Raw genomic sequence first — 12,025 nt, forward strand, 5'->3', positions numbered from 1 at the left:
ATGCCCCCTCCTCAGCCGTCCATGTCGACATTCAGTATACCCGCATCCATGCCGCCGCAAGCCAACGCTTTCGGCCCAGCTGTCATTTCAGGCCAGCCGCCACCTCCGCCTCCGCACACGCATTCGTACCACAGCATCAACCAGCTTGAAAACAAGCTCATTGTGCAGGTGCGATTTAGCAACCTGCTGCAGCACATCAAGAATACAAAGCAGGAGCTCGAACTGCTGAATCTGATCGTCCTGGACGTAGGCAGAGAGCTTACGCGCATGGAAGAGGCGTACGGCTGTTTGCCAGAGCCCAGGCAGCAGCAAGGCGGACCAAAGACGGCACAATGAAGAAGGAACACAGACACTTAAGGGATACGGATTGCAGTATGTGTTTCTGTGAGATAAATCAACGTATGTGAACCGAACTACATGGGCATCCGTCTGTCGAAGCCGCAAAGAGCAAAGAGCAGCGTTTACTCTTCCAGGGGCGCCACCGTCGGGTCCCAGCACACCGGCTTGTACTCGTCCGTCGCCAGTTCGTCTACCTCAGCGTCGGTCAGAGAGAAGCCATAGACGTCAGCGTTGTCACGGATGCGCGACTCGGTCACGCTCTTAGGTAGTGGGATCTGGCCCTTCTGCAGGCTCCAGCGCACCAGGATCTGCGCCTCTGATACGCCGTACTTCTCCGCCAGCTTCTTCAGCACCGGCTCACCCCAGCGCTCGCCTCGCACCAGCGGAGAATATGCCTCCACAGCCACGTTGCGCTTCTTGCTCCATTCCACAATATCCTTGCGGACTAGCCATGGGTGGATCTCCCACTGGCCCACGCTCAACAAGCCGCCCTTGCCCTTGCCACCGCGCTCAGCCTCGAGCTCGGCAATGTGCTTCTCAAGCTCGTCTAGGTGGTGCACGCCGTAGTTGGACACGCCGATGGACCGCACCTTACCCTCTTCTACGGCCTCTACTAGGGCCTTCCAGGCGCCCTTACGGTTGGCGGAGCCGCCGTATGGGGCGTGCAGAAGCATCAGGTCGATGTAGTCGAGGCCGGTCTCCTTTAGCGTCGTTTCTACCTGGGCTTTGGCCGCAGTATAGCTCATGCCGCTGCGGGGCACCTTGGAGGTGAAGAAAATATCGGATCGCGACAATTTGGAGTTGCGAATGGCGACGCCGCAGCCCGCCTCGTTTCCGTATACAGAAGCAGAGTCGATCTAGATGGGGCGGTTGCTCTAGTCAGAGAAGCAGAGGGGTTAGGTATAGAACGGGGCCCAATATACGTACATGGCGGTAGCCGTACTCGAACGACTTGCTGCTCACATCCTCAGCGACGTCCTTGGGCCTGTGACCGGTGGTTAACGAATGGTGTATTTCAGCGTGGACACCCATAGGAGAGGCCCTCACGTCTGCCACAACTGCGAAATGTCAGCTGTCTATTAAAGCACTGCGCAAGACCCAGGAAGTCGCCTACACCGTAGCCCAGGCGGGGGATCTCAAAGCCGCTGTTGAGCTTGAAAGAAGACTGGAGGGTAAGAGATGTCATTTTGTTTGTATATACTGCGCAATGTACTTTAATTCTTAGTGAGAAGCCCGGCGGGAAACATGCGGAAGAGGGGAGTCTTTATTGCCGTTGAAAATCAACCATTACCCCCACTAATCAATCGACCATGGTTTTCCATATTCTTCTAATCATTCTAAGAATGGGTTATCAATTGTGCTGCTTCATATCTGTAAATAAGGCGTCATACAATCCCCGCCACACGGGAACAGCTAAGCCTAAAGCAATGCGCTTGGCCTTAGTATGCTGCGGGTATTTGCGAATGTTCAAGATGACGCTCGGCTAGATGTTCACTGGGTCGTTTGTGTGGCCCGGTAAGATAGTCTCGCCGAAGAGCGAAGAATCCGTCGGTACGTAGCACATACTAAGAGCAAGGGTTCAGAGATACCGCTTCGCCACTATCGTCTTGAAGTTTGACAAGAACAACAGCAACAGCTGCGTGGTTCAATTTCACGTTGACGACAATCGTTCAGTTCTCGAGGCATCTAGCAAAAAAAGGCGAAACGGCCTATCAATGCTCACTCTGCCTAGCTGTTGTAGAGCGCGTTAGCTTAATTAGCAAAGAAAATATTGAGCATCTTTATAAGTCATACAAAACCGCCCAGAATAGGTCTCTGTACGCATCTGAACTGTGGTAGTATACTTATGCCACTGTAGAACAGATGTTTCCGGTTGTACCCCGTCTCCGTCATAAGGATATCTAAGCGTACTGACCTTTCCACGAGGCGAGTTCTCGCACAATGCAGCCGACTAACTCCTGTAATCCCATTGGCTGGTGCATTGCGGGGCTTGAAAAGTCGCAGTCAAAACTCACATCCCACTTTGAGTCGGCCAAGACTTTAGGCGGAGAAGCAGTTACCCGTGATTGCCATACAGCAGCCAAAGATGCAAATTGTCAAGACAAAGTCAACGGCGGAGATGAAGGCTATCGGCGAGGATTTCATTGCCCTTCTTCCAGATGAACCAGAAGATATGTGGCACGCCAACAACCTGATCCAGCCACGAGATGTTATCAAAGCACACGCCGTTCGCAACCTGGTCGATGTGACAGATACGGGATCAACCACGAAGAGACGCGTGCACACGGAGTTGATCATTCGCGTGGAGACGACATTTTTCGACCCGGTTGTTTCGTCGCTGCGTGTGACAGGCTCGGTGGTAGCCGACAACCCCTACGTTTCCAAGGGCCAGCGCCACACGCTCGATCTCGAGCTTCACCACCCCTTTGTGCTGTGGAAAAGCCACGGCTGGGACACAGTTTCGACAGAGGAGCTGCGTGAGGCTGTGCGTCAGGACCGCGAGGGAGCACTGGCGGCAGTGGTCATGGGCGAGGGCCAGGCCGACATCTGCCTCATTACCGACTACCAGACGCTGGTCAAACAGCATGTCGTCGGCTCGCTGCCCAAGAAGCTGACAGAGACCAGCGAGGTTGATGCCGGTGTGCTGCGCTTCTACGGAAAGATGCTCGACACCCTACTGCGCTCCATTGACTTTTCATCCGAGCGCCTGCTGCTGCTGGCCAGTCCAGGCTTCTCGGCCCAAAATTTCCGCAAGTACATGCTCGGCGAGGCGCAGGCACGCGGCGACAAGGTGTTGAAGCAAATAGCCAAACAGGCTGTCGTGGTGCACTCGAGCTCCGGCAAAGTGCATGCGCTCAACGAGGTGCTCAAGAGCCCGGAGGTGGCTGCTCTGCTGCGGGACACCAAGTTCCGCTCCGAGAATCAGGCCGTGGACCAGTTGCTCGAACGGCTGCGAAATGACGACGGTCGTGTCACATATGGCGTCCGCCCGGTCGAGAAAGCCGTGCAGGAGGGCGCCGTAGGTGCTGGCGGCGGCATGCTCCTCATCATCAACTCGCTCTTTCGCAGCCTGGACGTGGCCACACGACGGCGCTATGTGGCAATTGTGGACAAGGTAAAGGCTGACGGCGGCGAGGCCAAAATACTGAGCAGCGATCACGAGAGTGGCCAGCGGCTGCAAAGCCTAGGCGGCATCGCCGTCATTACCACGTATCCCATTGTGGACGCCGACGAGGACGAGGGCGAGAACGAGGTCGGCAGCCACGTAGGCGAGAGCAATGGTAACCAGACCTTTGCCACGGACAACGCGGTTGCCGATCTTTTGATATGAAACACTTTTCAGTACGAAACGAAGCAAGGCTTAGCCTAAGCGTTGCGAGGCGTTTATGGGATTGGGCCAGGCGGCCTTTTACTAGCATGTGTAAACAGGGAGATTTGTGATATTTACCGCGTTGGTTTTGGTGAGCATATGATAGTAGGGGCCTTTTTACATACGTATCTTGCAATTGTCTCTGCAGCCTCAGGCCGTCTTTCACCGAGAAGACTGCCACATCATCTCGTCACAAACTGGCGCAAGGGGGCGACACCAGCCCTATGATCATCCTCATGCGGGCTGGAACAGCATGCTGCAGATAAGCACTAATACGGATGACCTTTGCGAGGCCCGAGCGTGAGCCCGAGCGCGAGCCCACATGCCAAGGCTCTACCTCTGCACTAGCACTAGCACAAAATAGTGACGGGGTTCGGGCCCAGCGAATGGCCGGTTAGAACAGGGAAGGAACGGACAAATGACGGCAACTTCGGATGCTCCATTCTGCATCGCTATGTTTCCGCATCATTTTCCTTTGCGCGCAATCCCTCGCGCGCCAAGCCTCTTCTATTTCTTCAACCTCCCATTTTGCTGTGAAAGCGTCCCGCGCGAAAGCCACGGCCTCCGGCACTCTCTATTGTCCGTCGTACGATCCTGTCCCATATCACGCCTGCCTGCTCCGTCCGACGACTGACGCGTGAGGCTGCAAGCTCAGTCAACGGCCCCTCACCATTTTACCCTCTCCTCTTTCCGTCCACCGGGACAGCACGTCAGCGAATCAGACTGGGGAAGCAAATTTAGCGAAGAAATTCAGACTGGTGGAAGAACCGTGTCGTCTGGCCACCAGGCGGGCACAAACAGCACCACATGTGAATCGCATACAGTAGCAGCATTATTCGCCTCTTGCACATAATGGAATATGGAGGCCGGTCTCGGGGTCCTGAAGAAGTCCATACCGGGCCGTCCAGCTAGGGACAAGGCCGAGCCAGCCAGCTTCCACAACGAACCAAGCTCCCCATCCTCGTCGGCAATTCCTGCGACTCCGACGCTTCGCTCGAGTCTCATTGATGATCCATCTGCCTCTGACATTGACGGTATGCTCTCCACAATCACTGCGTTCTTGTTGCTTCGCCTGCCCTGTGCCTTCGCAGTGCTTAACACTGAACTACACTCTCGTCTGCTCTTCTCTATATGCCGCCACTTCACAGCCACATTCCTCTTCGCTTCCAGCTTCTTTATACCGAATTATATCTCTAAAAGCTTTCAGGCGCAAGTGTGCACGCGCGAGTATAGCCTTCCTGGCTTGGCGTCTGTCCAAGTGGGGTGGTTGGAACGTGTTCCCCATACGGAGTACTGCTTTTTGCCCTTTTTCTTCTTATCTGCCTACATAGAGTGGGAACAAATCAGAATCACTGACGATCCTGAAGCTGCAAACCCGGGGAACTGGACGCGCAGTCCCAGTACTCGTACTGAGTCTCTCAAGGCCACGGCGAGATCTAGCACCCCACCGTTGACATCACGCATAAATTCCCGGGTCTCAAGAGGAAGTACTGCTACAACCAAGGATGCCGACTGCACCCGGTCTTTGCCGCCTACTGCCCCGTCCGCCCCGTTGTCGAGCAGCCCTGGCAACACATCCATTGATCCATTGTCGCAGGTATGGATATGGAGACGTCCTGTTCCAGAAGAAGGGCTCTAGGGCTGACTCGCCGATTTTTGGACTAGCATATTTATATGAGAACGGCTGAACTATCGAAAGCTTCCAGGTTGCGAGGCCACTCATCAAGACCAGAAAGCCCGGTCCCAGATGGATTGCTGCCACCAGACTCGGATAGTTTTGCTAGGCACCCATCACTAGCTGCCGATGCGGGGAGAGAGAAGCGGTACGATTACAGAGCCTCCAGCCTCTCATCCCCCTCGCCGCCCATGTGATTACGACGCTGATACGTATGGTGCTGTAGCAAAGGCTTTCTCGGTCGTCTGAGTATGAGAGGAAAGAAGAAAGATGAGTTTAGTGATAACACCTCAGAGAGTGGTGAACCACGCACGGAAGGGTCCAATGCACAGGTCTTCTCCTTCATGGCTGGCGCGGGCGGTGGCTTCATTCCGCATCACAAGGAACCACCGCGCTACATCCGGGTCAAAGCCCACGATAAGAAGACACGAGAGTTTGACCGCATGTTTCTTGCCCAGGAATTGATCGGAACGCGACCACTCGAGCAGCCGGCTGGCACGAAAATGCCCCAGGTCACTATATCCACGTCGAGTCAGGCGCGCCGGAGGGCTACTACTGGAGGTGCTGTCTGGACCACCGAATTCAGCAAGGACGGGAAATATATGGCGGCCGGCGGCCGCGGCCACGTCGTCCGTGTCTGGGCTGTCATCGCTACAGCAGAAGACCGGCGCACCGAAGAAGATGCTGAGATTGAGAGTGGCAGTTTGGGCGAGCGGCTCAGCGCTCCAGTGTTTCTGGAAAAGCCAATTCGGGAGTTCGAAGGCCATACTGGCGACATCTTGGACCTGAGTTGGAGCAAGAACAATTTTCTCCTTTCCACAGCCATGGACAAAACAGTGCGGCTATGGCATATCAGCCGCCACGAGTGTCTGTGTACCTTCAAGCACAAGGAACTCGTTAGCAAGGTGGCTTTTCACCCGAAGGATGACCGTTTCTTTCTCGCCGGCTGTCTTGACGCCGTCTTGCGCCTCTGGAGCATTCCTGACAAAAGCATTGCTTTTTCAACCCGACTTCCAGACATGATCACAGCCGTGGCTTTTTCACCCGACGGAAAGGTCTCTATGGCAGGCCTACTAAACGGATACTGCCATTTCTTCGACACGGAGGGATTGAGGTCGCAGTCGCAGATGCATGTGCGCTCATCTAGAGGTCGCAACGCCAAGGGCAGCAAGATAACAGGCATCGTATCCATTGTGCCGCCAGGCTCAAGGGACACCGACGCTAAGATTCTCATCACTTCCACCGACTCGCGTGTACGCGTATACAACCTGCGCGATAAGACGCTTGACGGCAAGTTTAAGGGCCACGAGCATGCCACTACTCAGCTTTGCGCCAGCTTCAGCGACGACGGCAAGTATGTTATCTGTGGCAGCGAAGACAGCAAAGCTTTTGTGTGGAGCGTGAGTATGGCAGACTCGCTCTCTAAAGACAGACGACCCTGCGAATTTTTCGATGCCCATAGCGATATGGTTACCACTGCTATCTTTGCGCCGACGAAAACAAGACAGCTGCTTGGGAGCTCCGGTGACCCTATCTATGATCTCTGCAACCCACCATCTATTACCTTAATGTCCGTGGAGGAATCAATCGCGTCACAGTCCGGCTTTTCGGATCACACCCTTCATCAGGACGATGCAACCCGATCTGTGGCAGTCCCCAAACCGCGACCAGAGGAGACGCCTGGGTACATCGCAAGGTCCACGCACTACGACGGAAATATCATCGTGACCAGTGATGAAACGGGCATCATCAAAGTCTTCCGCCAGGACTGCGCAGCCAATAAAAGGAAGCATGAAAGCTGGGAGACAGGGTCGAGCTTCAGCCGCAAGCTGACTGCTTCCGGACTCGTGGGACGCAATGGCAGCATTATCACGCGAAATAGCATGAGCAGCGTAGCACGCTCCAGACGGGGATCGCTCACGCAACCACAGCTGTCGGTGAACGTAATCTCCCCCCCAGGAGCTGCCGGCTGCACAAACCAGTCAGGAAACTCAGACCGCATCATCAGCTGGCGCCAGGATATCGAGAGTAATGACAGCCGCACAACACCCCTGACAGCGACGCCTACTCGAAGTGAGCGATCTATCTCGCCGACCAAAGTTACCCACACGCCGATGGGTGCCCCTGGTGGCTTGGCAAGTGAGGCACGAAAACAGCCGTATGCAGGCACTAGCTTGCCACGGACTGCACAATCGACGGCCCTGGTGACAAAGGAGAACTCTACGAGCCCATCAACCAGGTCTCTGGCAAGTCTAAAGCTGGCGGATCAAAAACCGTTCGCGAGCACATCAACATTATCCGAAGGCGCAACTGTAACTGAGACCAAAATGCAGCCCAAAGACCCAAATTCACTACCGCCAGCCTCGCGCTCTGGATGGTTGGAACAGAAAGAAAATAGAGATGACAAAGGGGGTGCCCAGCCCGAAGCAGACAACCGCAGTTTCGGCCCACCAGCGCCTAGCTTCTCGTTCAGGCCTTCGGACAACGATGACCCCTTGCGACTGGACCCGGCAGGAGCCAGTTACAGCTTCTGGAACTTGAACAAGTGGAAGGGCATTGCAAACCTACGTGCGTCGATTACCGGGAACACTGGCTCTGGAGGAGACTCTGGAGGCCACCACCACCATCACAGTGGTGGTGACAAGTCAGGCGATGGGTTTGGCAACACGACGGTTATGCCGAAGTCGCCACTTGCCAAGTCATTTACGCCAACAGATGGCGACTCGTCTACGCATGCAGAGACGACGAGAGAAACAAGGACGAACCGAGCTGAGGGCCTAACACCATTGTCGGAGAAACAATTACGGCGGCGATCGGCAGCCTCGGGCAGCGGGCAGGAGCACCTGACACCAGCGACGACACGAGCCAGTGCTACAGAGACGAACTCAGACCAGAGCAATAGTTTCTTGCACCTCCCGAAACATGAGCGCGGTCCATACACTCGGGACAACTCTATCGTCAGCAAGCTGAGCTCAGAACTGACAAGTTCCGACAGCGACGCAGACGACCAGAGCGATTCCGCCGAAGGTACTGAGATGCGGTGTGCCAAATGCGGAGGGCGAGAGTTCAAGGCGCGGCGTATCGGCGGTCGACAACTGCTGCACTGTAGCCGATGCGGTAAGGCAGCTGACGATGGCGAAGACAGCCGGGAGGATGCTGATGCTGGTGCTGCGAGAATTGTGTCCGGATAGGGATGCAGCGAACTTCTTTGCAGAGCACAACGAGCTTGTATAGGAGTACGAAGCAGAAGGTGCCGTTCCGAAGCAGCAGGCTCCGAGAAACAAACACCACTTTTGGTGCTGTAATCATTGACGTTTTTGTTCATAGGATGGGCTTGGCGGGGAGTTTAGAGACCGGTGGCGGCTTCCAGAGATGTTTCCTCCAAGTGGCTCCCCATTTTGGAGACACTGATGTTGTATGACGGCCGCTTTCACACGACGACCGGGTATTTAAGTTTTGCCTGCATTTTCAGCATTGAAGAAACACTTGCGTCACGTATTTAGCGAGAGAATAGTTATCAGTTTTGTTCAATCATCTATATCATCCGGAACAGATCATAGCCAGCAAGACATGCGTCCCAAGCATTTCATGCGCAGCATGGTAGCAGCGCTTATGCAAGCGGTCTCCAAACAAGTTTAGAATAAAAAGGTCTGGCTTTGTTGGTCCGTTTCGTTTCTCTCCATCTCAACGCCCCTATTCGTTGGCCGCCTTAGCCAGCGCCTCAACTCTCTCGGTCAGGATCTTTGGGTTCGTGCCGAGGACTTTGCTAAAGTCGCTGGACAATTCGCCGTCGGCGAAGAAAAGGAAGGTGGGCATTGAGGTCACGCTATATTCCTCAGCAATTTCGGCGAGGTCGTCGACGTCGATCTTGGTGAAGGCCAGCTTGCCCTTCTTGGCGTGCTGAGTTGCGAGCTTCTCGTAGAAGGGGGAGATGGCCTTGCAGGGACCGCACCACGTGGCAGTGAAATCAGCAATGACGTATTTGGTGGACTTGAGCAGGTCCTTGAACTGTGCCTGCGACTCGATGTGCGTGACAGCCATTTTCGGTGGTAGGGTGTGGAGAAGAGAGGCGAGTTGTGATTAGGTAAGTGCTAAATGCTGCGGGCTGTCTTCTGGAGGTAGTTAGCAATTGTATATCTGCAGGCGGAAAGACGATGACAGACGAACTGTTCTAGCGGAGTGATGATTCAATGTATACTGAGCTGGAAAAGTTGTGAGGCAATGTGTGCCGACAAAAGTTGGGCTCGTCGGGGTTAAATAGCCGCCCCACCAAGCTACGGACGGGATACGGGATTTGAATTGGGATTTGGAATCTTGCTACGAGGATGGTGCTAGCTCGCCAAAACAGACGAAGATTCCATCCAGCCTTGTTCCGAGGAGGCGAACCTGAGCTTGTCGTCTGCTTGCTACCGTCGACGTCCTATTCACGGATGACTCTTACCAGGTCGACGAGCATTGCTCTCCCACTTCCCTGCTTTGTCTTTTTTTTTTCGCAGAGAAGGAGCGAAGGCGCAAGCGTGGTGATGGCGTCAGTCTGCGACCACCTCATTGGTCGCAAGTGCCGGGCCTGATTTGTAACCAAGCTGCAGGGGGCACTACGTACTACGTGCGCAGCTAGGTCTGGAATCTGTCAGCAAGCTGCAGCCAGGAAGGCCAGCCTTGCCCATTTCCCCAGTCTTCTGGCTGTTTGCCATTTTCCGTCTTCTCTAGCGCTGCCAGTAACTGTCAAAAACCGCAACTCCTCCATACGAAAAGCGCTACAGCTTGTTGTCGGAAAGGCAACGTCCGAAATCTACTATACATCTGCAGTTAATGGTACCGGCGGCTACAGCCCGAGCTTGCAATGGCTGACGGATTATTGCCTCCTTGCCAGAAGGCTACGTGGGAATGAGTTGTCTGGTGCGCATCTACGTTGAAGATCGACAGCCAGGTACGCGGCAAGGTGTGCGGTGAAGGCGGAAACGCACTACTGGCTGCCTTTCTTAGGCTGGCTCGTCAAATGGCACAGGGCACTCCCCACCCCCATTCAGGGGAAAGTTGCTGACAGGGGCTCTGTCCATCATCAACGGATGCCTGCCCTGCCGTGCATCTGCAGAAGCAGTGCGCAAACTGTTCGTTTTTCGTACGGCACGCATCCCCGTGTTTCTTTGTCCAACCGCTTCCGGAGGGCTGACTAGACTTGCTCGTTCCTGGCCGGCGCTTAGACGTCGCATTCTGCCCACTGCCGACACACCGACCCATAAGCTAGCCATCCCATCTGGATTTTGGCCCCCAAGCTGTTCAATGCAGGGGCCTGATTCTGTTGTTTGGCCTTATGGAGATGCAAGGCGTCACAGACAGGGCAGACACTGTCAATTGCTGCATCTGCACTCAGTCAGAGATTTCGAAAAAGCACGGCTCGCTGCATGGAGCCGGTTGAGTGCCATTAGCTGCAGCTATGATGCACAGCTGCATCCGGCATTTCAGGCACGTCATGAGGCTCTGCCGGTCTAATTCCTTTGTGTAACTGCTCCACTCTTCCCTGTGTATAGCTATGAAGGTCCACCCGCCCTTTCAATTGGCCTGTACATCTTCCGGTGATGCGAGCTTTCGACGATGCTTGGTATTTCAAGGCTATTGTGGCCTTGCCTTGGACAGAGCCTAGCAACGGCTAGCAGGAAAATAAGAATTGGCCGACAGATTGGACACTATCTCTCACCAGCAGCTGGGTGCATCTGTGTCTTAAGTAATGCCTGAGCAGCACTAGCAACGCTCCCACATGTCTGTGTGCATGCGCGCGCGCCTCACTCACACATAATCTGTCTTTCTCTCTCTTACCCATACCCACACACATACCATGCACGTCCTCCGAAAAGTATGCTAACCAGGGCTTTGACGCAGATGCGACGACTGCTTCCCCCCCGAGAAGCCGCCCCAAGCACACACCTGGCGCCGTTGTCGGACGAGGGAAGGAGGGAGGGGAGGGCTTAGGGGCAGTGCAAGTGCAAGGGGGGGAGGGGGGGAGTAGACAAGCGGAGCTTTGACTATCCTTTTTCCCACATCGTGGGTTCGTGCTGACCCCGGGCTAGGGCCAATACTGGCGTTCTGATATTGCACTTGCTATCAAGCCTCCCCTTGTTTCCTTGTGGGATCGACTCCTTGTAGCCAACCACCAAGCCGACCGGCTCCACGCCTTGACCGAGGAGGCCAGCCAGGCTCTCGCTCTCCCAGAGCGTGACGCCCTTGGTACGAGGCTCTTGAGACACACGGTGGTGGAGGAAGGCCGAAATCAAACGAGGGGGTGGCGTGCTGGCCTGCTTGCGTCGCGATACGCCGCCACGGCTTCTCTCACTGGCATGGCCATGCACACGAAGCACATCCCAGACACCGTCACCCCCGGCCGTCTGTTCCCGGATGAGGTCGATTGGACAAGAGCCATGCCTCGGGTCTTCGACTGCAGGCTTGCTGGCTGGGAGATGTGGCCATCACAGCTGATGGAGGTCTCTCTGGCGCTTCACACGAAACGACGGACCAAGTGATGCTCTCGAGGCGGCTAGACTAGCAACGAGGTGTGCATATATAGCTCGACATGAGGAGAATGGAGAGCTGTGTGGTTTTCGTTTTTCCAGTTCGAAGGCTGTGATCTCCGGTAGTCTGTTCTA

At 55.0% G+C, this 12,025-nt stretch overlaps 6 protein-coding genes across 6 annotated transcripts; 4 read left to right on the forward strand and 2 right to left on the reverse strand.

Annotated features, from left to right (window-relative positions):
• CMQ_3946 (uncharacterized protein) lies at positions 1–336 on the forward strand (the record flags this gene model as incomplete). Its single annotated transcript, XM_014319884.1, has 1 exon — positions 1–336. The coding sequence occupies one exon, from the start codon at positions 1–3 to the stop codon at positions 334–336; it is 336 nt and encodes a 111-aa protein (XP_014175359.1).
• Positions 337–461: 125 nt separating this feature from the next.
• CMQ_3288 (aldo-keto reductase) lies at positions 462–1,525 on the reverse strand (the record flags this gene model as incomplete). Its single annotated transcript, XM_014319226.1, has 4 exons — positions 462–1,196; positions 1,267–1,324; positions 1,387–1,397; positions 1,454–1,525. 4 exons carry the CDS (start codon positions 1,523–1,525, stop codon positions 462–464), a joined length of 876 nt encoding a protein of 291 aa, XP_014174701.1.
• Positions 1,526–2,425: 900 nt separating this feature from the next.
• CMQ_3887 (translation factor) lies at positions 2,426–3,670 on the forward strand (the record flags this gene model as incomplete). The annotated part of the gene is made up of 1 exon (XM_014319825.1): positions 2,426–3,670. One exon carries the CDS (start codon positions 2,426–2,428, stop codon positions 3,668–3,670), a length of 1,245 nt encoding a protein of 414 aa, XP_014175300.1.
• An 898-nt stretch (positions 3,671–4,568) lies between these two features.
• On the forward strand, positions 4,569–8,575 carry CMQ_3405 (WD repeat protein; the record flags this gene model as incomplete). The annotated part of the gene is made up of 4 exons (XM_014319343.1): positions 4,569–4,743; positions 5,041–5,306; positions 5,717–6,784; positions 7,013–8,575. The coding sequence occupies 4 exons, from the start codon at positions 4,569–4,571 to the stop codon at positions 8,573–8,575; spliced, it is 3,072 nt and encodes a 1,023-aa protein (XP_014174818.1).
• Positions 8,576–9,077: 502 nt separating this feature from the next.
• On the reverse strand, positions 9,078–9,425 carry CMQ_4051 (thioredoxin-like protein; the record flags this gene model as incomplete). Its single annotated transcript, XM_014319989.1, has 1 exon — positions 9,078–9,425. One exon carries the CDS (start codon positions 9,423–9,425, stop codon positions 9,078–9,080), a length of 348 nt encoding a protein of 115 aa, XP_014175464.1.
• Positions 9,426–11,220: 1,795 nt separating this feature from the next.
• Positions 11,221–11,902, forward strand: CMQ_3934 (uncharacterized protein; the record flags this gene model as incomplete). The annotated part of the gene is made up of 2 exons (XM_014319872.1): positions 11,221–11,238; positions 11,453–11,902. 2 exons carry the CDS (start codon positions 11,221–11,223, stop codon positions 11,900–11,902), a joined length of 468 nt encoding a protein of 155 aa, XP_014175347.1.
• Positions 11,903–12,025: the final 123 nt, after the last annotated feature.

The sequence above is a fragment of the Grosmannia clavigera genome (assembly GCF_000143105.1).
Source record: "Grosmannia clavigera kw1407 unplaced genomic scaffold GCSC_113, whole genome shotgun sequence".
Classification (NCBI taxonomy): domain Eukaryota; kingdom Fungi; phylum Ascomycota; class Sordariomycetes; order Ophiostomatales; family Ophiostomataceae; genus Leptographium; species Leptographium clavigerum.